The following is a 26,081-nucleotide window of genomic DNA, read 5'->3' on the forward strand; positions in this document are numbered from 1 at the left end:
CCTCCCCTTACTCATAATCATTGGAAATCGGGGGCAACGGTTCGGTTTGAAATTTGAGTCGGTTTGGTTCTACCAAAATGAAACCAAACCGAAACCGAAGCCGAATTTTCGGTTCGGTTTCGGTTCAGTATCGGTTCGGTTTGGGTTGGATTGCCACCCCTAGTTGCAAGTCTATTGCCTTTCAACTCGCCATCATCGGATGAATGGATTTAGACCGTTGATCAAGCAAGATGAAAGAAAAAAGTGAAAGGAAAACAGGAAATTAGTATCTTTCAGAAAAATATGAAACGAGTTTTTGAAAGAAATAGAAAAAGAAAATGGGTTCTCTTTAACATTTTCTTTAAATAGTTTGTTCTTAGACAGTTTCTTGAAAAAAAAGTCACATTTTAGGACCCTGGAAATAGGTTTTCTACGATTTTAGGCTTTGTTGGTTTAAGATTATGACAACTGATTGTGAGTCCAAAACTGATTATTTTATGACCACCGATTGTGAGAGTCCAATTGAACTGAATAATTGGTTTTGGACTCGCAATTGGTCGTCATAATCTTAAACGAAACAGGGCCTTAGGAAATGAGTGTGATTAACCAAAGAGTTTCAGGGTGGTTTATACCACACTTGAAGAGCTGGACCCATAATCTTTTCTCAATCCGAGAAGATGCAACTCCCATCGTATTTTCAATCAGAAAAGACGATCCAATTCCAGCCGGCAATCTTTGAACCTCATAGCCATCTGATCAAGATTAGTCATTGGCACAATATTAGCCCGATTCGATCCTGCGGCCCACATCATATCATCATTTAATCCTGATCGCCTATACCAAATTTTCACTGTCCATATCTTTGGATGTACATTTTCCCCCTTGAAAATGGGTGTAAAATTTGTTTTATACACATTTTCCAGTTCAAGTGGGTGTAAAATTTGTTTTACAGCCATTTTAGTGGCAAGAGCCAAATAAAACTGAGCCAAGTAAAAACATGAGGGAGATATGATTAATGAAGGCCAAAGTCAAAACTCAGAGGGGCATGTGTTTGTAAAAGTAAATTGTGAGTAAAAGAGGGCTCCCTGGCCGCCTCAGTCAAACTAAAAAATCTTTGACCAAGTTTTTCCACGGTCAAAGCTCTCTCTCTCTCTCTGTCTCACACCCCCACACCTTCTCAGAATATGCTCACGACTTGAGTATTTTCACCTCTTCTTTTCCTTCTTGTATCCACCATGTTGCTCTCTTATTTTTCATTGAATCCCCATTTTCATGGCCTCATCCTCAGGGAGCTTAGACACCTCTGCAAATTCCAACCCAGCCTTTTCTTTCATGAACTACACTTCTGATGCAAATTCCAACCCAAATTTTTCTTTCATGAACTACACTTCTGATGCTGTCGATGATAATCAATCAAGAATTCTATCCACCCGTGGGTTCTCAGACCATATCTCTAATCAAATTCGAGTTGAAATTCCCATGTTTAAGTCCATCCCTCCTCCCTCACTTCCCATCTCTCCACCTTTTGCTTCTCCTTCTTCTTACTTCTCTATCCCTCCTGGCCTCAGCCCTGCAGAGCTTTTAGACTCTCCTGTCCTTCTCTCCACTTCTAATGTAAGTAGACACCATTATCTTGTTTACAATGAATCCATATGTTACAAATTTTAAATACATCCAAGTTTTTTCTTTCTGTGCATCATATCTTTTTTGGGTCTTTCTGTTAATGGGTTCTCCCCTTTCTTCTTTTTATATATATCAAAAGCAAACATTTGATATACACCTTTCAAATTTCTTTCTATATTTATCAAATGTTTGCTTTTCCCCTTTTGTCAATGTTACTATAAACTAAACCCTAGTCTGTCTTGTTTATCCTTTTTCTGTTCATAAGGGTCATACAAGATCCATGTTTTACTATATATGTAAAAAATCTGGCTAATTTCTTTTATTGGAGCAATTGTAATTCTTGTTCTATTTCCAATATATTCATTTTTTGTTTTGCTTTTTGTGTCCAGATTCTGCCTTCACCAACCACTGGGACTTTTCCTGCACAATCATTCAATTGGAGGGGAAATTATGGTAATTATCATCAAGGTTTCAAGGAGGAAGAGAGGAACTATGATTTTTCCTTCGAACCCCATACAAGGCCCACCACAGCACCATCATCAATCTATCAATCTTCTTCAATGGTATATTTCAAGTTTTAGATACTGAGTTTCTCTGTGTTTGATGATATTGATATGACAAAACCTTTGGTTTTTCTCTTGTTTCTTTTTTCCTGTTGTCCCTTCTCTCTTTTTTTTCCTAGCCCTTTTGTGTTCAAAGCATTAAATGTTTTTTTTTTTTTTTTTTTTGAATTTCCGTTTCAGGGTCTTCATTGTTAATTTCCTGAAAAATGAGTTGGTTTCAATTAGCAGGAAGAAGACTTAAAAAGAGAGCAACAGCCATGGAACTATCAAGAACCCAACAAGGCGGCTGAAGTCTCTGTAGGAAAGGCTAGCATCAAATCCGAATACATAACCCCAATTCAAAATTTTTCTCCCGAGGTTCCTAGCATACAAACTAACATCCAAAGCAATGGTGGATTCCATTCTGATTTTAATCAGGCCGCTGTAGTTCCTCATTCGTTCAGAGATCAGAGAAAATCAGATGATGGATACAACTGGAGAAAATATGGACAGAAACAGATGAAAGGAAGTGAAAATCCACGCAGTTATTACAAGTGCACATACCCTAATTGCCCTACAAAGAAGAAGGTAGAGAGGTCTTTAGATGGACAGATCACTGAGATTGTGTATAAGGGAACACACAATCATCCCAAACCTCAATCCACTAGAAGAACATCTGCTTATTCTCAAGCAACTGTTAATACTGATTACTCAAATCCTTCATTTGTGGGGCACTCGGCTTCACAGATGGAATGCATTGGAACACCAGACAATTCTTCGGTTTCGATTGGCAATGATGATTTTGATCAGAACTCTCAGAGTAAATCAGGAGGTGATGAGCTTGATGAAGATGAACCCGACGCCAAACGCTGGTAAGCATTTCAATTCAATGACAAGTACAGCTTAGGGAATTGGTTTGTCTTCTATGTGTTTTACCAAATGAGTTTACTATGTTCTAAGGAAATTTAAAATGGGTTTTGTTTTTCAGGAAGAATGAAAGTGAGAATGAGGGTATATCTGCTTCTGGTAATAGGACTGTGAGGGAGCCTAGAGTAGTAGTTCAAACAACCAGTGATATTGATATTCTTGATGATGGTTATAGATGGAGAAAATATGGACAGAAAGTAGTAAAAGGGAATCCCAATCCAAGGTAAACATGCTTCATCTCTATCCATTTTATTCTCTGTATTTGATTCAATTTCATATTGTTTATCTATGTAATCTGTAGTCCAGTGTACTCAACAGTTGCTTCTCCATTCTATAACTTTTAGAGGTTTATCAGTTGTCACGGCTGTTTTGGGTTTTTGTAGAGCTCCCTGAAATTTCAGTGCATTGTGCAATACAAAAATCTCTCTGCATGCTAAGCAATTTCTTGTTTCTTCAGTTTGTGGGAGAGACTCCCCTATGAGTCTTTTGCACATACTTTCTACAAATAGACATAGTTCCCATGGATGATTGTTAGGATTAAATTGTTTGAAGGACACATGATTTGTTAATACTGAGTTTGAATATTCTCAGAAAGAGAGCTCACATTTTTTTGGCCTGACCAGTCTTCTTTGATGATATGAAAGATTTAAGCCATGGATTTGTCTTCCCACTTCCTACAGCACTATGAATTACTCCATTTCTATACCTCTCAAACTTCTCTACTCAATCAAAATTGTCTTTGAACTTGATTTCTAACATGATTCTTACTACAAAACAAAACAGGAGCTACTACAAATGTACTTATGTTGGGTGTCCAGTGAGGAAACACGTGGAGAGAGCTTCAACCGATTTACGAGCGGTGATCACAACATACGAAGGGAAACACAACCATGATGTTCCCGCAGCTCGTGGTTCAGGCAGCCATGCAGTTAACAGGCCCTTGCCTGATAACAATATGGCAATGGCTATAAGGCCCTCGGTCGCAACCAATCACATGGCTAGTAACTCTCATTTCAGATCAAACCTACAAATATCTGAGACCCAAACACCTTTTACACTAGAGATGTTGCAAAGCCCTGGGAATTACAATTTTTCAGGATACAAAGGATCCCCAGGATCCTACATGAGCCAACCACAACACACAGAGAGCATTTTAAATGAAGCGAAGGAAGAACCAAGCGATGATCTGTTCCTTGAGTCGTTTGGATACGCGGATTTATTGAGATCTCTGGATTCCGAGATCTCTTGATGCGATCAGAACATTTAGGAGCCATTTGGATACGTGGATTTTAAAATCTTGGATTTCCTCAAAATCGTAGATGGGAGATGAGAGAAGAAAGAGACCAGCAAGAGAGTAGGAGATTATCCCTTGTTTCCAGGCTTTAGAAATCTGAGGATGGGGGAGAGATTTCCAAAACCTGGATTTCTTACTTAAGATTCAAGATTCTAAAGAAAAGATGGTCTCCTTCCCACGTCTCCGATCCATGATTTTGAGAAAATCTAAGATTCTAAAATCTGCGTTTCCAATGGGCAGATTTTAACACTTTTTGACGTCAAAATCACGTTAAAGGAGGTGTATTCATCCTACAGGGGTGAAAAAATATCTCCCAATTCATAATTTGTTATGTTTGTTGTATATTTGGTAGGATTTTTTTTATTGTAAATTGGACATGACATAAAGGAGTTACGGTCCCATTTGTTCATTTCTTTGAGGCCCATTTCAGCTAGAGAACAGGCCTTTTATTTACATTGTATCACAAGCTTTGAAGAAATAAGAAAGAAAATAGATGTTGGTTGTGTTTGTTTAATAATGTGAAACAACCAATTACTCCAAAAGCTTAAGCTCTTAGAGTTGGTATTATGTAATCATTTATACTTCCAACAAAACAGAGTGCGTAGTGCCATTATCCAAATATGGGGGTGCGGGTATCAGCCCTCTTAATTTTTTTTACTTTTTTAAAATTCTCTCTTCTTTGTAGTCCCTGGTAAAAGAAAGCTGTTTTAACCACAAAAGACCACACAAATTTAAGACAAAGAAAGGCTATAGAATGAATATACATGTAGATACAGAAAAAGACAAACGAGAAGGGGTGAACATCAGACAAGGTCCCCATCTCGAACATCTTAAAACCTGACTCGGACGAGCTCAAACTCTCTACCTCGGTTGCTGAATCGTCCGTGGACTCACTTTCACGTTCACAATCTTGGGTGCCTTCTCCCACTGCTTCATACTGGGCCCCACTAGAAACCGAGTCTTTGGCCATTTTAGGGACCCCAAAGAAACCAAATCTTTAATCCCTTTCTCTTCCTTCTCTGCACAATCAAAATCAGTATGAGTAGATACATTTTTACTAACCATATCAAGAATAATACCCAGATTTTATTTTAAATTATTTTCCTAAAAAAAGTTAGCAACCTATAGTATAGAGAACACAAAGAAAAAGGGAAACCCAATGTTCAGTTTTCTCTGAAATAACCAATTACTCCAAAAGCTTAAAGCTGTTAGAGTTGGTGTTTTCTGACACTCCGAGTTAACGAGTCGACTCGGACGATTCTGAAATGCTTTCCAAGTTGAAGAGATAGAGAAAAGGCAAAGGGGAAAAGAAAAAGGGAAACCCAATGTTCAGTTATCTGTGCTACTCCAAAAGCTTAAAGCTTCAAGCTGTTAGAGTTGGTGTTATCTGACATTCCGAGTTAACGAGTCTACTCGGACGAGTCTGAAATGCTTTCCGAGCTGAAGAGATAGAGAAAAAGCAAAGGGGAAAAGAAAAAGGGAAACCCAATGTTCAGTTTTCTGTGTTACTCGAAAAGCTTAAAGCTGTTAGAGTTGGTTAACGAGTCGACTCGGACGAGTCTGAAACGCTTTCCGAGTTGAAGAGATAGAGAAAAAGCGAAGGGGAAAAGAAAAAGGGAAACCCAATGTTCAGTTCTCTGTGTTACTCCAAAAGCTTAAAGCTGTTAGAGATGGTGTTACATGACATTCCGAGTTATTGAGTGGACTCGGACGAGTCTTAGATGGTTTCCGAGTTGAAGAGATGGAGACAAGCGAAGTGAAGAAAAGTGAGATCATAACCTTGCTTGTATCCATCGATGGCGACCTCTATCTCAGGCATGGCAGGTTCGTAATTTCCTCCAACGTTGAGGTCAATTTCGGGCTCCTCAAAACATTCCTGAAGCCAGTAATCACGAAACCAAGCGGAGGACTGAACCAGATCCCACCATTGATCTGAAAAGTCCTCCACCGTCCGATACGCCCACGGTACGAATAGAGGAGCGTTAGGATTCAAACTAGACGAAAATCGCCGGGATATTACATCCATTGCCACTCAATACAACGCAAAACTCTCCTACTGAGTCTGAAATGGATCCAGTGTGTTTTTGGGTGTTGATGGTGAGGGTGTCAATATATATAGGTGGAAAGAAAACATAGAGGCCTTGGATCTGGATTAAATTACGAAGAGGGCACAGGTTGTTTAATGCGTGGATCAGATTCCTAGGTGGATGGATAACGAAGGGTGTTTTTGTCATTTAAAATTCTAAACAAAGACAGAATTTAAATGGAAGACTGATTTCGGCACTCCCACATTTTTATAGGTGCACTCCTAACTTTGTCGCTTTTAAGTTTTAACAGCTGTTATATTAAAGAAGTGGTATTATCAATGAAGGGGAGGAAATTAGACACCCCACTTTTAATTATGTAATAATATTATGACAAAAAGTAAAAGACTAGAAGGGTTTCATGTCAGCACTTATGTTTGTCGGACATCACGAGTTTTCTGTATTGAAAACTGGCACGTGTAGGTGGCGGAGAAGGGCACGTCACCGTTCTCATCCATTAGATGATGTGGTAGGGTTAATATTCAATAAAGGGAAATGATATCTTCGCTAAAGTGTTTTGTTTTGATAAACATGCGCTCCACTTGGTAGGGCTGCAACTTGAGCCGGGTTTTACCCGACCCGCATCGACCCGACCCGAAAATATCCTGGGTTGGGTTCAGGTTTCATGGGTTTCGGGTCGAGCTGGGTTGAGCATTCAAAAGCCCGCATGAATCTCGGGTCGAGCCGGGTTTGAAGGGGCCCGGCCCGACCCGACCCGAGTTACATAAGTTATAGTATGTACATTTTTTTCTATTGTTAGTTAAAAGTTAAAAGTGAAAACTCACGCACCCACTGTTATTGTATGTGAGTGTAATTTCTGCTTCTATGAGTTGAGTTGATTCAAGTGTTTGATTCAGCATTGTTTGATTGTAATTACAACATTGTTTGATTACAGCCTTGTTTGATTCAAGTGTAATGTGGGTGTAATTACATCATTGTTTGATTCAAGTGTAATGTGAGTGTAATTTCTGCTTCTATGAGTTGAGTTGCCTTGCCAAACAAGAATTTTCCGTAAAAAATTACGTCAACATGAAAAAACCCGACCCGACCCGAACCAACCCGAGATTTATCATGGGTACGGCCGGGTTTGGGAATCGTGGGTTTTCCGAAAAAAAAACCCGACCCGACCCGAGTTGCAGCCCTACCACTTGGTCTGTCGCGTAGTATTGAAAAAAGAAGAGAAGATTCATTGCCTCTTCCCATATCTTTAAAAAAGTATATGAATATGTTAATTGATGCGACCGGTTAAATTTCTTTACATTAATCTCTCCTCTCCACCCCAAGAAATCAAAATACGTGTATTTTAGGGTTAAATTTTCTAAAGGGAAATGTTATCAGCACTACTGTATTTTGACGAGGGCACTCCTCACTTTATTAAAAGTACGGTATGGCCGGCACCATAGGATGATCCAAACCGTCCATTAGATGGGCCACAGCCTAAATCGGTTGTGCCCCAAAAATCATTTCCATAGGTTGATCCTAACCCTCCGATCTATAGAGGGTTAGGTCAACACTCTGACATTCAGATCGGAGGGTTATAATCAACCTATGGAAATGATTTTTGGGGCACAACCTATTTAGGCTGTGGCCTATCTAATGGACGGTTTGGATCATCCTATGGTGCGGGCCATACCGTACTTTGAATCAAGTGAGGAGTGCCCTCATCAAAATACAGTAGTGCTGATAACATTTATAAATTATAAGTTTATAAGTAGCTGACACAAGTGGAACATAAAAAGTGAGGGGTAAATGGGTTGTGATAAATTCACCTCCATTTGGATTGTTAGATCAAGTACCAGATCACTTTAAGCTTGTTAATTATTATGATAAAAACTGTGAAACCAAACCCATTTGTTACATTCTCTTTCAAAGATCCACATGAGGAAACTGAACTCCCTCCCCCTAGCCAGGGGCGAAGCCAGGAAATTGCACGGGGGGGGGGACTAATTTACACTTGCTAAGCATTTTGTCATTGGGGGGCCATGCCCACTAAACTAGCCATTCATGCATGTACAGCCATATGCACATATAAGGGATTTTGCAAGTCATTTGGGGGGCCATGGCCCCCTCATGCTATATGTGCCTCCGCCCCTGCCCGTAGCATATTTATAATTCATTTCCTCCTTGTGTCTGTCTCCATATTCTATCATTTTCAGTATTTATCTAACTCTTTTTTTTGGCTATCTGTACTGTGGGTTTTAGTTGTTTTCCATGCATATTTAATAATATGGGAAAAGTGTTTCGAAGCACGTGCTTAGGGAGCTCCCTATGCACAAGTAGCTTAAAAAGCCACTGATTGGTTCCTATAGCGGGTCCACTTGTGCTAAGGGAGCTTAAAAAGCCTCCCCAAGCACGTGCTTAGAAACACTATTCTCATATCCAATCTGTATATAATAATACTAGCAAAAAACCCCGTGCGGTGCACGGGCTGATAAAGAATTGTATAGACCACATCATAGGTTGATCTAAACTGTCCATGTGATGGAACACAACATAAATAGGTTGTGCCCCAAAATTCATTTCCACAGGCTGATCCTATCCCTCCAATCTATAGAGGTTTCCATAATTCTTCTTCAATCGGATGGTTAAGATCACCCTATAAGTTTTTTATTAAAAAAGCATAAAGGAGAGGGGTAAGTTTGAAATTATGTGGCTTTAATGGTGCCTTTGTTAAAAAGCATAAAGGAATGGGTAGGATTGAAAATATGTGGGTTGAATGGGTGCATTTGTTAAAAGTGATGTGTAATTCTTATAGAATTTTAAAAAAATTCTCTTCTTTTCTCTTCTACTATATAGTATACTAGTAAAAAACCCGTGCGATGCACGGGCCGACAAAGAACTGTACGGACCACGTCATAGGTTGATCCAAACCGTCCATGTGATGGAACACAACATAAATAGGTTGTGCCCCAAAAATCATTTCCATAGGCCGATCCTAGCCCTCCAATCGATAGATGTTTCCATAATTCCTCTTATCTTAAATTGGATGGTCAAGATCACCCTATAGTTTTTTAATTAAAAAACCATAAAGGAGGGGGCTAAGATCGAAATTATACGGCTTTAATGGGTGCATTTGTTAAAAGCATAAAGGAAGGGGTAGGATTGAAATTATAAGATCTAATGGGTGCCTTTGTTAAAAGCATAAAGCGGGGGAGGGGTGGGGGGTAGGATTGAAATTATATGAGTTGAATGGGTGCATTTGTTCAAAAAAGTAAAACAATGTGACGTAATTCTCACGTAATTTTCAAAAAAATCGAAAAAAACTCTTCTCTTTTCATCCCAGCTTATTGTATTAGATTAGATTAGATTCTCTTTTCATCCCAGCTTATTGTATTAGATAGATATAAGTAAAAAAGAATCATGCGCTCTATGAGTGCACCACGTGCCAAGTGAAATCTCAATTGTTTCGTTTGCAAACAGTTTTGAATAACATGTGAAAGCGCCTACCCTTTTTACTTTCCACAAAACCATTATTATCCTCCTAGATCGGAGGGTTAGGATCAAGAGAGGGCTCCCTAGATCGGAGGGCTAGGATCAACCTATGGAAATGATTTTGGGGGCACAATGTATTTAGGCTGTGGCCCATCTAATGGACGGTTTGGATCATCCTATGGTGTGCGCCATACCATACTTTTTTAATACAGTGAGGAGTGCCATCATCAAAATATGGTAATGGTGATATCATTTCCCTAATTTTAATATCACAGTGTAGTTCATCTTATCAGCTTGAGTTTTTAATAACATAGTGGGGCCCAAATATTTGGGTGATCTAAACAAGTCATCGGTTGGACCTGGTTCAAAAATCTTCTCTATAGAATCATCCTAACCATCAAATTTGTAGAGGTTTAGAATGGGCTCACAGAATAGAAACCTCTACATACTGGAGGGTTAGTATCATTCTATGGAGAAGATGTTCGGGACACAGCCTATCTAGACCATAGGGGCCCAACAAATGAATAGTTTAGATCACCAAAATACGCGGGCACCGCTATATTTTTCCTATAGTAATTTTATAGAGAGGAACGATAGATACAAGGGCGGCGCCCTTGCATCTCTTGATTGCAAGCAAATTTAGTTTCTCCACCAATTTTAAAAAGGTTAGCAACAATGACGTGCATCCAATCAAGGGCCCTTTTCAGGCTCATTATTCAAGGGCGCCCTTGCATCTCTCATTTCTCTTTTATATAATAGATATACAAGGGCGACTGTGAATCTAGCATTCTTCTTAAATAACGAAAGTGAAATACAAGTACTTCTAAATAATCTCTTTAAAGCAAGACATGTTTAAAAAATCAATTAACGATTTACAAATTACAAAAAGAAAGCTGGTAAAAGGGTCGCAAAGGAAGCTGCTTTTAACCATAAAAGACCACAAAAGAAAGGCCTAAAGTCATTAGCAATGAATATACATGTAGATACAGAAAGAGACAAACGAGAGGGGGGTGAACATCAGACAAGGACATCATCTCGAACATCTTAAAACCTGACTCGGACGAGCTCAAACTCTCTACCTCGGTTGCTGAATCGTCCGTGGACTCACTTTCACGTTCACAATCTTGGGTGCCTTCTCCCACTGCTTCATACTGGGCCTCACTAGAAACCGAGTCTTTGGCCATTTTAGGGACCCCAAAGAAACCAAATCTTTAATCCCTTTCTCTGCACAATCAAAATCAGTATGAGTGGATACATTTTTACTAACCATAATAACCAGATTTTATTTTTAATTATTTTCCTAAAAAAAATTAGCAACATTTAGTATAGAGAAAACAGAGAAAAAGGGAAACCCAATGTTCAGTTTTCAGAAGTTTTCTCTGAAATAACCAAGTACTCCAAAAGCTTAAAGCTGTTAGAGTTGGTGTTATCTGACATTCCGAGTTAACGAGTCGACTCGGACGAGTCTGAAATGCTTTCCGAGTTGAAGAGATAGAGAAAAAGCATAGGGGAAAAGAAAAAGGGAAACCCAATGTTCAGTTTTCTGTGCTACTCCAAAAGCTTAAAGCTGTTAGAGATGGTGTTATATGACATTCCGAGTTATTGAGTCGACTCCGACGAGTCTTAGATGGGTTCCGAGTTGAAGAGATGGAGAAAAGCGAAGTGAAGAAGAAGCGAAATCATAACCTTGCTTGTATCCATCGAGGGCGGCTTTTATCTCAGACATGGCAGGTTCGTAATTTACTCCAACATTGAGGTCAATTTCGGGCTCCTCAAAACATTCCTTAAGCCAGTAATCACGGAACCAAGCGGAGGACTGGACCAGCTCCCACCATTGATCTGAAAAGTCCTCCACCGTCCGATAAGCCCACGGTACGAATAGAGGGGCTTTAGGATTCAAACTAGACGAAAATCGTCGGGATATTACATCCATTGCCACTCAAATACAACTCAAAACTCTTCTACTGAAATGGATCCAGTGTTTTGAGTGTTGAAGGTGAGGGTGAGGGTGAGGGTGAGGGTGAGGGTGTCAATATATAGGTGGAAAGAAAACGAAAGAGGGCTTGGATCTGGAAGAAATTACGAATAGGGCACCGGTTGTTTAATGTGTGGATCAGATACCTAGGTGGATAGATAACGAAGGGTGTTTTTGTCATTTAAAATTCTAAACAAAGACAGAATTTAAAAGGAAGACTGATTTCGGCACTCCCACATTTTTATAGATGCACTCCTAAGTCCTAACTCTGTCCCAATTAGCTTTTAAGTTTTAACAGTTGTTATATTAAAGAAGTGCTATTATCAAAATAGCGAGGGGAGGAAATTATGACAAAAGTAAAAGACTGAAGGTGTTTCATACTTTCATGTCTAGCATTTTGGTTTGTCCGCAACACGAGCTTTCGGTATTGAAAACTGGCACGTGTAGGTGGCAGAGAAGGGCACGTCACCGTTCTCATCCATTAGATGATGCGGTAGGGTTAATATTTAATTAAATATTGAAAAAGAAGAGAAGATTCATTGTCTCTTCCCATATCTTTAAAAAAGTATATCTATACATTAATTGATGCGACGGGTTAAATTTTTATACATTAATCTCTCCCCTGCACCCAAGAAATCAAAATATAATATATACCTCTTTACAGTGTATGTGTTGTATTGTAGTTGCAAACAAGTTACTAGGTAGTTACTTATGTGAGGTTGTGGGTGTTGGTTTCATCATGTGTGTGGGTAAAGTTTGTGGGTTATAGGAGTGGGCAAATGGATTAGTGATATGGCAAACCTTTGTGTTTGTACTTAAGTTCTTTGATTCAATGAAATGAGAGGAGAAGAGAAATTTACATCAAAGGAAACTTATGTTTATTGGAGAGTCATGGTTCCTCTCGATTTGAGGCACTAAGAGGTCCGGTTGCCTCGAATCAACCATTCCATCACTTCTTTCTATCATTTTTCTTTGTTTAATTCTGTTACGGCCAATTAGGCACGTAACAAAATACCTGTATTTTAGGGGTTAAATTTTCAAATTTATAACGTTATAACTAGCTGACACAATTGGAACATAAAAACAGAGGGGTTAAATGGGTGTGATAAATTCACCTCCCTTTGGCTTGTTAGATCAAACTGTGAAACCAAATCCATTTGCTAGATTCACTTTCAAAGATCACATGAGGAGCTATGACTGACCTCGCTCTCCCTAGCTTCTTTATATCGAGATCAGTTCCTCCTTATGTATTGCGGGTTTTAGTTGCTTTCCATGCATATCTAATAGTGTCTAATCTATATATCTACTACTAGATTGCGGGAGAAAAAAAAGAATTTCTTTTCTTTTTCTGTGAGATTTACACATTAGTATTACTCTTTTACCGTTAATCCTTTTGCTGATATCTAACATCTATCTCTATGAGAAATTATTTGAGGGTAAAATCGTAATCTGCATACGAAAAGTACCGATCCAGGTACCTGTCTATGATAATTACGAAAAAAACTATCAAGAAGAGGTAAAGATGACAATGATGAAAGAACTACTTTATATTACTCATGTAAGACACTTGTAAAATATTGACGAATTCCAGGCACCTGAAGAGGAACAACAATTATGGAAACCTCTATCAATTGGAGGGCTAGAATCAACCTATGGAAATGATTTTACGGGCACAACCGATTGATGTTGTGTTCTATCACATGAACGGTTTGGATCAACCTATAACCCGCTATAGATCGGAGGGTTCGGATAAACCCATGAAAATTATTTTTAGGGCACAACCTATGTAGGCATTGGCTCATCTAATTGACGGTTTGGATCATCCTATGGTACGGGCCATACCGTACATTTTAATAAAGTGAGGAGTGCGATCATCAAAATATGGTGAGTAGTGCCATTATAAAATATGGTAGTGAGGACATTAGCACTATATATAATTTGAAACCATCAGTGTTACTTGGATGTTCTCACGTAGGTCGGGTTCAACCCGAATTTGGGTTGGGTCGGATTAAGCTTTTTTGCAAATCGGGTTGGGCTGGGTTGGGAAAAAATCAACCCGAATTGGAAATCGGATTGAGCTGTCAGGTGACCCGACCCAACCCGAAACCCGAATTTGGGTTCCATCTGAAGAAGTTTTGTATATGTGTTTTTCTTTTTCAACATTGAAATAGTCTCCACAGTCCACAATGGACGGTTTGGATAATCCTATGGTGCGGGCCATACCGTACTTTAATAAAGTGAGGAGTGTGATCATCAAAATATAGTAGTGCGGATAACATTTCCCTTTGTTAATTGCTAGTCCCTGTTTGGTTTGGATTTTGGGAACCGAATGTGAGTTAAAAACTAATTATTGGTAACTCACTATTGGTTCTCAAAATCGAAAACAACCCGACTTGAGTTGAGGTGGTCAACAATTGGTACCATATCAAATCAGGTCAACCCGACCCAACCCAACCCAACCTGAATTGGAAATCAGGTTGGGTCGGGTTGAGAAAATTGCAAATCGGGTTGGGTCGGGTTGAACCCAGTTAGGTTGGAAATCGGGAATTACTTTTCCTTATTCATTATGTGCAGGTCAAATTACGAAAAGTTTGATATTACGAATGCAGGACACCTGTAAAAATATTGACGAATTCTGAGCACCTTAAGAGGAACAATAATTATCAAAACCTCTATAGATTGGAGGGCTAGGATCAGCCTAAATTATTTTACTGGCACAACCTATTTATGTTGTGTTCCATTACATGGACGGTTTAGATCAACCTATGATGTGGTATGTACAATTCTTTCTCGGCCCGTGGGGTTTTTTGCTAGTAATAATATATAAGTAATAAAAAAAGAATCATCCACTCTAGGAGTGCCCACGTGACAAGTGAAATCTCAATTGTTTCGTTTGCAAACCAGCTTTAAATAACATGTTAAAGCGCCTAAAACGCCTACCCTCTTTACTGTCCACAAAACCATTATTATCCTCCTACACCATCCAAGTGAATTCTCAAGAAAAATTTCTTTCAGAAATGTGTTTTCTTGCAATCTAAACAAGGCCTCTCTCTCTCTCTTCTCTAACTACTTCCTCTTCGCTTTTTCCAAACCCCTCAAAAAAATTATTGGCGATGCTTTCCATGGGAAAACCTAGGAATAACTCTTTGAAACTGATAAAAAAGGCTGGGAAGGAGAGCAAACCAGAATTCTAAGATGAATCTTCCCAGTGTCGAACCTCAAGAACTCAAATTTCCCTAAGGGCCCGTTTGGATGCCAAGAAGATTTTGATTTGGATTTCTCAAATTTGCAGCCCATTTTGCATTGTGATTTGTATCCAGATCAAATCCTTGGATTTCCAAATCGGCGACTGATAGTGAAAAAAATCAGATTTCCAAATATGCTGTGGAAATAAGTAATTGGAAATCCACAGGCAGTTTCCTTCACCATCTTTTCTCCTCAGCCTCTCCCCTCCAATAGGAACTAGGAAGTACCCCCTTCCCTCTCTGTCTCCCTCAACATGAGCTGGGTCATCTATTCATTTTGTGAGAAATTATATGATTATATGATGACCAACCGTGAAGTCACGTGAAGGTGGTACTTCAAAAGTATCACCCTTGATATTTGATCCAACAGCAGCATCTTAAAAAGTGGGCTGCTGTTGGATCAAATATCAAGGGCAGTACCGTTTTGACGGTACTTGACGGTCGGGCACCATATAAAAACTCTCATTTTGTATTCAAAACTCAATTCCAAACAGGCCCTAAGTGTTTTGTTTGGTGTTGTAGTTACGTGTTTTTTTTTTTTTTTTCCAATTACGTGGTTAATGATCTTTAACAACATTTATTTACATAGTTGATTTCCTATGCCTTCCATTTTAAATCACCCCTTATTCTAAGGCGTTCAATATGTTTCTCAGTTTCAATATATGCAGATACAAGTTAGAAACTTAGAACCATAGGACGGTGACCTGTTTGGGTGAAGCTTCAGTGCCATGCATCTTTGTAAAATCCGTCCACGCCTTCCATATTGGTTGGATTCCCTCTTTTCCCTTTGCCATTCTTTTTTCTCCTGTTACTAATATGTTGTTGGGCTTTCACTCAAAAGCCAAATACTCCCACATTGGATAAATGAAATGGATGGGGATGGGTTATAAGGGAATGGACACCCTCCCTCTAATGACTAGCTTTTAGGGGTGAGTTCTACCCGGTTAGTTTCCCTACAAATTGTATTAGAGCTCAGGGCGTGGTAACCCTGGTTTGTAGTTTCCCTACAAATTGTATTAGAGCTCAAGGCGTGGTAACCCCGGTTTGCCTTTGATGTAGTATCTCGTGGTTTCCACATTGCTGCTGCGTGGAGAGGCGAGATTGTCCATGTTGCTTCTGCGTGGAGGAGAGATTGTTAAGGTTCCATGCAAAAGCAAATAGTCCCACATCGAATAAATGAAATGGATGGGGACGGGTTATAAGGGAATGGACACCTTCCCTCTAATGGCAAGCTTTTAGGGGTGAGTTTTACCCGGGTAGATTCCCTATATCAAAATCATCAGTGTATTTTCTTCTGCTTCCCATTTTAGTGTCTTTTTTCTAATACTGTATTGTTTTTCTCCATGATTTGTACCTTAGGATGTTTCATAACAGAATATTTCAAGTGAGAGACAGGGCTTCAAACAAGGCCTCCATGTGTCCTGTAAATTTTTGTTCATCTGACTTGGATTCTACAATTTTCTTTCTTCTTTCTTTCAGAGATTTGGTTAAGTGCTTGCTGGCATTGATTAGGTTGGGTGGGAAAGTTTTCCCTTCTTCATGAGGGTTTGGGATATTCCCTTCACCCCTTCCATATATAGTGATGCAGGGGTTGAGATGCCATTACTTCTATTTTTCTTTCTAGTCCTACAGTGGCTAAGTTTGGAGCTCACAACATGTGAGCTTAGGAGGATTTTGCATTTATGAAATCTTGTGAGGTAACCCTAAACTACTCTTTCTTGAATCCATGTAGATCATGTGGATGATCTTAGCGTTTATATAAAAAAAAATTCAATATTTTACCCTTATTTTAGATTTGGGTAAAACCTTTCATATTCGATATCCTGAATTTGGAGGTAAAAAATCTTGGAACCTGACTGGCATTTTCATGTCCATAATATCGGAGAGCTATATGAGTTTAAACATGAGTGAGAGCATGAAAGCGTGAGGTAACTGGTTTTGTCTCACTCCAGCAGACAGGGATTGATACATACCCCTTCCAGAACATACACTTTCACTCTTCAGAGTAGCTTAACAGATGATTTAATCTTCAACCCACTTGTAATTACACAAAATTGTTTATAAATCATTGAATTTTTCAACACTTCATATGCTCTTTAAATCATTGGCCTTCACATTCTGGTGGAACTGATATTTGCAGCCCCTGTTGTTTTCACAATCAAACTTGTCCCTATTTTTAGACCAAACTGTCGAACAGCCAACAGCCTAACACAGAAATTTATGATAAAGATTCTTTGAAGATTAAACAGACATCAGAAAATGGTTTAATTAAAGAGGGGCATAAATATCATTATATTGGGTGTATAATACTTTCTACCTTAACCTAATCCCCCTTAATGTAATCTAGACTATTGACTGCCAAGAGCTTGTAAGCTGTGGTTAGTTCTTTAGCCTTAGTTAATCTGCATATCTATTTTTCTGAGAATCTACCAAGGGAACTGAATTTCTTAAAGGGAAACATGATGGTGATATATCAAATTAGCTCTCTATTTTCTGTTTTCCACAAATGAAAGCCCCAGACCAACTGATTCACTGCATCTCCATTGTACAAAATAGCCATGGATTGTCCAAACTGTGGGCTCCACCACCATATTTTGCATTGATTTGACCATGCCAATACTACAAAATTGTATGTGCCATACGTGATCATAATCTTTCATCGACTTTTGCTACCAATTTCAGTCACTGAGTCACTGCCCTCTCCACAAATGGTCTCCTTTATAATGATTTTGTTAAGAACTATTGAAAATCCCTCAAAATGGATGGTGGGTCACCAATAATCACTTCAAATAAAACTCCAGAAACATAAATCTGTTCTCTTTGTTCTACACATACAAACTCCACATCATTGTGTAGAAGGAAATTTTTTAAAAAAATGAATCCACATCAACACTAATTACACGGGATAATTAATGAGGCTATACATAAATATACCGACATGATTACATATGAATGCCATTCTTAACAAACAGCAACGAACAAAATAGAAGCAGTGAAAGGAAATATGTGGATGGAGAGAGCTACACATGAAAGAAAACAGGAACAAACAATTAAAATCCTCATATGTAGGTTTGATTTGAGAGCTTAAATCCCGATATTAAGGCCGACAAAGCGAGAGTTACAAATGCGAAGAAAGCCATACTAATGGCTGCTGCAGATGCATCTGTAAACGCGTTATCGTTCCCTTCTCGCATCCTATTTGTGATTGGAATGGCTGCCGATGATGCAGAGATTAGCAGGTAAGCCATAATCTGTGAAATTACAGTCCCCCTTTCAAGTCATTTCAAATTACAAGTAGAAAATGTCCTCCTTAGGATAATTCATCTTGAAAATAGGGCAATATCCTATACACACATATATTTAAGGAAATGTTATCAGCAGAACCATGTTTTGATAATTGCACTAACTCATATTGTCTTTTAGTATTTAAAGAGCTGTCAAAGGTCTTCAAAGGTTCCTTGGAAGCTCTCACAAGCCAATTATAAAAAAAAGACAAGCTGGGTCTGTGCAATTATTAAAACCTGGTTGTGCTAATATCATTCCCCTTTATTTATATGCTGGATTTTTTGGGAAATGATATCAGCACATCAGTTTTGATAATTGCACAAACTCAGATTGTCTTTTATTTTTAATTGGCTTGTGAGAGCTTTTTGGGAGCTCTTTAAAAACTAAAAGACAAGATGAGTTAGTGCAATTATGAAAACATGGTTGTGCTGATATCATTATTAAGGAAACTCAATGGTCAGAGTCATTTTCCGTTGAAATGTAAGGAAATTTGGGTAATTTTCTTTCATTCAAAGTCTAGGGAGATTAAACTAGCTCTGTTGTTAAACAAAAAAACAAAAAAAAAACTGACCTGATCGCCGAAAAAATCAATGTAAGCAGACGTCCTCTGTGGAATTACATCTTTTCCGGTTGAAAAGCGATAAATTTGGAGTAAAATTTGTGCCCCGGTGTAAAGAAAAGCAAGGATTGATATGGCTAGGCAATACCTGTAAAATTCAATCCAAATTCAACACACCCATTTGATTAAAAACCATTTAAATCCAAATTCAAGCATCAGGGGCATAAAATTTCAATAACCCACGTCCAATTTCCACAATATCAATCAAAATTCACCTCAACAGATACAAAATTATGAATCAATCACCTGTATTCTTCATATTTATCAAAGTTCTTCCAATCCCCATATTTGTTAGAGGCCATAAGAATGAAAGCAAGCAAAGAGAATACAAAAACAACTCCTCGTAGGACGAAACTGCCCTTCTTTAATAAATCTTCCCTTCTCCACCTCCTCAAGATGGGTGAAATCCCAATCGCAGGTAAAGGTTTGTCGGTGGCCGGAGCGGCGGTCTCTCCCGGCGGTGGTACCGGTTCTGTTTTGTTCTTTCCGGATTCAGCATCGGGAGTTTCCATGGAAAATTGTGGAATTTTGTGGGGGAGAGAAGATGTTTGGAGAAGCCTATGGGGAAGGGAGAAGAAGGTTTCTTAACAGGTAAGAAGGTTTCTTCATTAAGTTTGTTTTGTTTTGTTTTGTTTTATACAAGGCAATCTATTAGGACAGTTTTGTAACAGCTAAGGTCTACATTTTATTTATTTATAGAGTGTTGAATCAGAAGCTGGGTTAGATTGTTCCTAGGCGAACAACAATCTGTCTTGGATCAATTTTAGCCGTTAATTTTGAGGCCTAGAAGCTTAAGAAGGCAAATTTAGATCCACTAAAATTCGAAATGTACGATATCAGAGAGACCCAGTGTTAGATTTCAATTGATTAATCTTAATAAATTTGATTTGGGTATTGTTATGCTGATTTAAGAAAGAGCTAGAGACAAAATAATCAAGCCATATGGCACTGCCACATGTACAGCCTATTGGCCTTGGTTTCATCAGAAGGACCCACTATCAGATTTCAATTGATTCATCCTTTTAAATATGATTTGGGTATTTTTGTGCTGATTTAAGAAAGATTGTTTTTAGTCGGTCGTTGATTCTTTAAAACAAGCCAGTTGGCACATTTATGGTGATGAGGTCTATCACATGAACATTGTTGGCAATCACAAGTCTGGCATCCTATTGCCCCTGGTTTCATCAGATGAATATCGACCTTTGATAAAACTTGATGAAAAAGACGCAACTATGATACTTCTTGAGGTCTTTGATACTTTTCACGTCTTAATCTCACAAATGGGACCTCCGTTGGTCATAACAGCAAGGCTGCCCATTGCTATCGGAGCCAATGGTGCCTTGTGATGGTCCATTAGATCAATGGTCTCAATCACCAAGTGCATGCACTACATGGATGCATGGTCATGACTGTTTTCGTTCATTGAGATGAAATACACTTGCTGGTTAATCTCTTTAGGCCACGTTTGGATAACCACAAGATTTAGATTTGGATTTCTCACATTTTGCAGTTGAGATTTGGAAATAGATCAAATCCTTAAATTTCCAAATCAGCTATAACAGCAAAAAAAAGAGATGATTCTCAAATCTGTTCTCAAGACATTATTAAGAAATCCATATTTGTGAATTTCCGTTTTTATTGGGAAATCCATATTTGTACCTTCACCCTTGCTGCTCCTCGGCCTTGCTGCAGCAGTAGGGCGTCCTTGCCTCCCTCCCCCACTCTCTCATACAACATAAGCATGAAGATGATTGATGTATTTTGTATCCAAAACTCAAATCCAAATCCAAATACAAAAACATGAGGTATCCAAATGTGGCCTTAAGAAATATGAGGTTGTTTCACCTCCTTTTTGATTAAGTGGGTTGCCCAGAAATCAGCCTTCAGCTTTTATGTATGAAGGGCTAAGATTAAAAAACATGTTTTTTTTAGTAATCTCCTCCCGTCACAAAATAGTGAAAAGCTGATTTGGAACAACACACTTAGTCTTGATGAAGGTGAAACAACCTCAAGAAATGTGCAGAGTACCACAACAATGGAAAGAATCTCTCTTTCCGATGGATGGTTGGATGGTTGAATAGACAGTCCACATGATCAACGGTCCTGATCACCATATTCATGTCATGGGGCCACAAAACCCTGCGGATAGTCATAGCAATCCTCATTACAAGTTAATAACGTGTTATTTGTATGCTATACTCTTGGTTTTTGGTTATCTCTCTATTTTTTTTTTATAGGTATAAGCTGGGATTGAACCCACATCCTCGAGGTTAAGATACGAAGCCTCAACCAACTGAGCTATAGGCACAACCCATTTGTTGATCTCTCCTGGATATGTGCTGCACAATTTATGATGTGTAGGAGTCCCTTGGAAGGAAGGGGTGGCCCATGTTGCCTAGCAAGACAAATGTAACCTGATCTTACCTGCCTTCTGGTACATTAGTCCATAGTAAACAGCACACATATTTATGGTGTATGTTGATCGGAGTCATTGATTTTAGAATCCACCGTCAAGCTATATGGTGGGCCCTTGTCCTATATTCCTATGTAACCTTTCTCGGCAGCGGTTCTATGTTTTTTTAATCGCGGAGAGCGAAAAAAAATTGAAAACAAAATGGGGAATGGCATTCTCCAACCGCAGCTCACTGTGTGTGATTCTAATGTATTAATATAAAAAAGAAGATGTGTTTTGATAGGTAAGCTGGGGTTAGCAGGACCATTAGCAATGCATTAATATAAAAAGGAAAGATACTACAATCATAGCACAAAGCATCATCCCTATCCCTTGGAGATGAGTCGAGCCTTAAGAACCATGCTTTTTCTGTCAAAACTTAATTGTCTTCATCAAGTGGTTGGCATTAGCAGATCCTTGGTCTCAATAACAATACATGTGTCATGTATAGTTTAAAATTTATGGAGCAGGTGGTCCTATATCATTTCTGAAATTCTTATATTCCTTCTATTATGTCTCTTGTATGCTTGGTTGTTTTCTACTATTTTTTTTTTCTATTGGTAGATTAGATAACTCTCTTCAGCTACAATTCATGTCTCTAGTAAGTGGCACTTGCTATGAAGACAAATAAGGTGAATGATACTTTGAGAAGTGCCTACCGTCAGAAGCATATGAGAAGTTTAAGTTAGACGACCTCTTGTAGCAACGTGGTGAGACTTTGAGAGCAAAGCAAAAGAGGAACTATTCCTTGGGTTCTTTGGTAGCACGGCGTAGAATCATAGGGTAGTGGAATAAGTAGTTAATAAGGAGGAGACAAGCATTGGGTTTGCCTTGCACTTACCTCAGAATAATGGTAGTAGTGTTTGGTTGTCAACCTCGTAGAATAGTGGTAGGGTGTGTCATTACCGATATAGAGAGAGAAGATAGAGAAAGAGTGAAGAGAGAGAAAGTGAGAATAAGAGAAAATTATCATTCCTTCTTAGAAATCCAATAAAAATTCCACCTTTTTTGTTGTTTTGTGCTTGGATATTATAGAGGGAACAAGGGTGTGACACATGAGCAGACATGCAATGATTAACTAGGAGACATTCCCGGGAGTCTCCAGGGTTTTGATGCTATATTGGAAACCAAACAAAAGTTTTGCTGATGTGGCACCCAAATGCCAAGCAAAACGACCAAGCAATCCTTGCTTTTGTGTAGGTCCGATTGAACTGAGTGAAGCAAAGTGTCTCATACGCTTTGGTCTCACTAGAATTGGATGATTGTAGAATCTTGATCAAATAAGATGCCTTTGGGAGCATGGCATAACAAGCCAAACTATTAACTTTGTCGATGATAATTTTGTGTACCTATGGTATGGGACCAAACCTACATGGGGATCCACATAACTAGACCTGGCAAAAAGTGACCCGGACCCGCGGGTCCACCCGGCCCGCACGTAAATTTACGGGTCCGGGTCACCTGTTGGTAACCCGTTAGAAATTGACCCGCGGGTCCACCCGGCCCGTCAAAAGTGGGCCGGGTCGGGTGGACCCGCGGGTGCCCGTAAAAAAGTGCAAAAGACGGTTTTTTTACTTTTTTCCGTAGTTTTCTCGGTAATTGTCATATTTTATATGTAATTTTTTTACTTTTGACCTTTTTACGGTAATTTTTCATTTCAAACTTAGAAATTCTGAGAATATTTCAAAAATCCGTAATGATTACTTCTCTTTATTCTTTTGTTGCTAGCAACCTTTGCCCCATACTGTACTTCACCCAATCTTTGCAGCAAAGGAGGGGCTACAAGCCGAAAAATAGCCCAGGAGAAGGTGGCTAGCAAATCCCTAAATAAAAAAAAAACTCTTAAAAAATACGTCAAAAATCCGGGTGACCCGCGGGTCGACCCGGCCCGTACGGGCCGGGTGCGGGTCCAATGTCAATGACCCGTAGAATTTTCCGGGTCACTTTGACCCGGCCCGTTTGACCCGGACCCGTACGGGCCGGGTCAAATCCGGCCCGGCCCGGCCGTTTGCCAGGTCTACACATAACCAATGCTCCTACTCACACATGTATGAAATGTGGGACCCAAGGTTTGTCATTAAGATCCTGGCATTATAAATTTAAGCTCTCGATTCTTAGCATCTTTATCGTTATCTCCTAAGAACTTAGTCATAAAATTCAGCACACATTTTTACACAAATAATGTTCATGCATTGTGCATGGTTTTTGTTGTTAATATTAATATTAATTGAGGGCCTGTTTGGATACCTCAGATTCTGTATTTGGATTTGGAATTGAGTTTTCAGTACAAAATGAATAGATCTGCCAGCTCATGTTGTGGGAGGCAGAGAGGGGAGGGGGTAATTCTTGCTGCAGGGGAGAGGTTGAGGAGACAAGAGAGTGAAGGAAACTGTCAGATCTGTGGATTTCCAATTTCTGATTTCCACAGCTTATTTGGAAATCTGATTTTTTTCACTGTCAGCCGCTAAATTGGGAATTCAAGGATTTGATCGGGATCCAAATGTCTACGCAAAAAGGCTGCAAATGTGAGAATTCCAAATCAAAATCTTCTCAGCATCCAAACGGCCCCTTAGGGATTTGCTATGCAATTTTATGGCTCACTTTTGCAAGAGAGAAAAGCCATTTTTTGAATAAATATTGTCGTATTCATTAATTCATCTTAGGTAGCTGTTCTCTCCTGCAAAAGTGAGCTACGAAAACCCTTTCGTGAAATTGCCCAGCAAATCATATAATTTATATATCCACTTCACATCACTAATATACAAGTAGTGAAATGTGCCTTCGTACGAATACAGGCCTCATTGGATACCACCAAAATTAGGCCTGCTAATAATATTGTTTTAAGTTAATTGTATTTGCAAATGGGACACAAATGAAGCTTTGGAAGTCATTAACTAAGAAAGATGCAAGATTATTATAATCACATTACGGATTTGCTAGGCAATTGCGCCGCTTATTTTTGCCTGAGAGAACCACCACCTATGAATTAAATGAATAAGATAAAATCTGCTAGAAAGTGAGCCTGTGTGGCTGTTCTCTCCTGCAAAAGTGAGCCACGAAATTGCTTGGCAATTCCCGGGCAATTCCCATAAAATTATTTGTAAATAATTTTTTTAGGGGTGTCAAAGTGGCCCTATGCCTCTTTATTGACCATCTCGGGAGACTCAGTTTGGCCTTTGTCTCGTACACGGACACGGCCGTGACAACTAGGTATCTTATCATTTTCATCCTCAGTTTTGTCACCCGAATAAAAGATTGTTTTGATATCATTTTTGTTCTTGTTTTTAACCATCTTACCCATTCAAAGGGCGGCTAGGGTCATTCATCTGATGGGCCCATTATATATAACCTAATCCAGCTTGGCATGGCCCACTATATCCATAATTTTGATCATACAAACATACAACCATGCTAGTTCTGTATAAGTTGAGAATATTAATAGAGAAAAGGGTTCCTGCGCTCGTCTGCAGGAAATAAGGGTGGGGCCACATTGTTGGGATGATCCTAAGCATTTATTTGAAAGGCTCCATCATGGATGGGGTGTGTACCAAAAAACAGCTTCAATGGATCATCATAGGGTGTCCATTTGTGGGGGTGAAAATGGACATATATTGTTGTCCACTAATCTGCCCATTTTTCACCTCAAAATTGGACACCCTAAGATGATCTAATGGGGCTGATATTTGGTGGACACCCTATCCATAAGAGGGCCTTCCAAATGAATGGTTTGGATCCACCCAACAATATGGGCTCAACCCCTGTTTTTGCGCTCGAGCGCATATACGCTTATCTAAACCCATTACTCATATAAATATATCAACTGAGACAATTTAACCCACTGTTTTTTGTAGTTCTTTTATCTGACACATGGGATGTCCCTTCTAGGTGAGACTACGACCATGTGGGTCAACTCTTGATGTTCTCCAAGATCAACGTTCTTGATTTCAGCTGCATATGCCCTTCATGTAGGACCCACAAATTGCCCTTCATCGTTGATAGCATAAAAGTGACTTTCCTCGTCAGGCAAGCCCACCTATGCACTCATGTTGTATTTGGAAGTGATATATTCGCCCCATTTTCTTCCTTGGGCCAGGCCCCTCTAGTGTATTTTTGACTACCAGATCAACGGTCCAGACAAACAAGCACATATGCTACTTAACCTGATCAGATGTTGCATTTCATGATCATTCATCTGTCTGGGCCCACCATAAGCGGTCATGCTGCAAAATTATTCTAACCATCTGCTCAGTGGACAATTTGATCATTCTATGTGAGGGATAAATCTTACAGGCTTAAAGGTGGGGCCCAGAAGATGAACGGTTCAGATTACGGAGGAATTCCTACCCTATTGTTAGCGCCTCAATTTCTGCGCGTATATCGGAAAAGAGGAGGGCCCTCTTATGCGCACTTCCTGCAAGAGGAAGGGGACAACCACTTTAAAGATGTTGGTCCCACAATTACCTGTCCACGTGGTACAGCATGTAACACGTCAGCCAAAAGATTGGTTCCAACGGGAAAAATATACAGAAAGATGTCGTTTTTGTAAGCTCCAGCTTTGCCAACCTAGCTATCACGGAATTATACATTGTTGCATGGCCCCACCTGTTAGTACGTAAAGGGCTTA

General features: G+C 39.2%; 4 protein-coding genes across 6 annotated transcripts; 1 reads left to right on the forward strand and 3 right to left on the reverse strand.

The window, feature by feature from the left end:
- The first annotated feature begins 1,163 nt into the window (after positions 1-1,163).
- On the forward strand, positions 1,164-4,882 carry LOC143848562 (WRKY transcription factor WRKY24-like). 2 transcript variants are annotated; one of them, XM_077357518.1, is made up of 5 exons: positions 1,164-1,593; positions 1,992-2,165; positions 2,391-3,016; positions 3,133-3,294; positions 3,855-4,882. In XM_077357518.1, the coding sequence occupies exons 1-5, from the start codon at positions 1,252-1,254 to the stop codon at positions 4,318-4,320; spliced, it is 1,770 nt and encodes a 589-aa protein (XP_077213633.1). In that variant the 5' UTR covers positions 1,164-1,251; the 3' UTR covers positions 4,321-4,882. The 2 variants fall into 2 exon arrangements, with proteins under 2 accessions (XP_077213633.1, XP_077213634.1); XM_077357519.1 differs by having other exon boundaries at positions 2,394-3,016.
- Positions 4,883-5,057: 175 nt separating this feature from the next.
- Positions 5,058-6,466, reverse strand: LOC143848563 (protein EARLY RESPONSIVE TO DEHYDRATION 15-like). The gene is made up of 2 exons (XM_077357520.1): positions 6,145-6,466; positions 5,058-5,384 (listed from the first exon to the last, which is right to left on the reverse strand). The coding sequence occupies exons 1-2, from the start codon at positions 6,389-6,391 to the stop codon at positions 5,227-5,229; spliced, it is 405 nt and encodes a 134-aa protein (XP_077213635.1). The 5' UTR covers positions 6,392-6,466; the 3' UTR covers positions 5,058-5,226.
- A 4,239-nt stretch (positions 6,467-10,705) lies between these two features.
- Positions 10,706-11,886, reverse strand: LOC143849127 (protein EARLY RESPONSIVE TO DEHYDRATION 15-like). Its single transcript, XM_077358175.1, has 2 exons — positions 11,568-11,886; positions 10,706-11,105 (listed from the first exon to the last, which is right to left on the reverse strand). The coding sequence occupies exons 1-2, from the start codon at positions 11,812-11,814 to the stop codon at positions 10,957-10,959; spliced, it is 396 nt and encodes a 131-aa protein (XP_077214290.1). The 5' UTR covers positions 11,815-11,886; the 3' UTR covers positions 10,706-10,956.
- A 5,983-nt stretch (positions 11,887-17,869) lies between these two features.
- On the reverse strand, positions 17,870-19,684 carry LOC143848634 (CASP-like protein 4B1). 2 transcript variants are annotated; one of them, XM_077357624.1, is made up of 3 exons: positions 19,252-19,681; positions 18,958-19,093; positions 17,870-18,352 (listed from the first exon to the last, which is right to left on the reverse strand). In XM_077357624.1, exons 1-3 carry the CDS (start codon positions 19,515-19,517, stop codon positions 18,161-18,163), a joined length of 594 nt encoding a protein of 197 aa, XP_077213739.1. In that variant the 5' UTR covers positions 19,518-19,681; the 3' UTR covers positions 17,870-18,160. The 2 variants fall into 2 exon arrangements, with proteins under 2 accessions (XP_077213739.1, XP_077213740.1); XM_077357625.1 differs by having other exon boundaries at positions 18,141-18,315; positions 19,252-19,684.
- Positions 19,685-26,081: the final 6,397 nt, after the last annotated feature.

Source organism: Tasmannia lanceolata, unplaced genomic scaffold (genome assembly GCF_043159265.1).
Source record: "Tasmannia lanceolata isolate RefF3 unplaced genomic scaffold, GAP_Taslan_0.1 ptg000016l, whole genome shotgun sequence".
NCBI classification, from domain to species: Eukaryota; Viridiplantae; Streptophyta; class Magnoliopsida; order Canellales; family Winteraceae; genus Tasmannia; species Tasmannia lanceolata.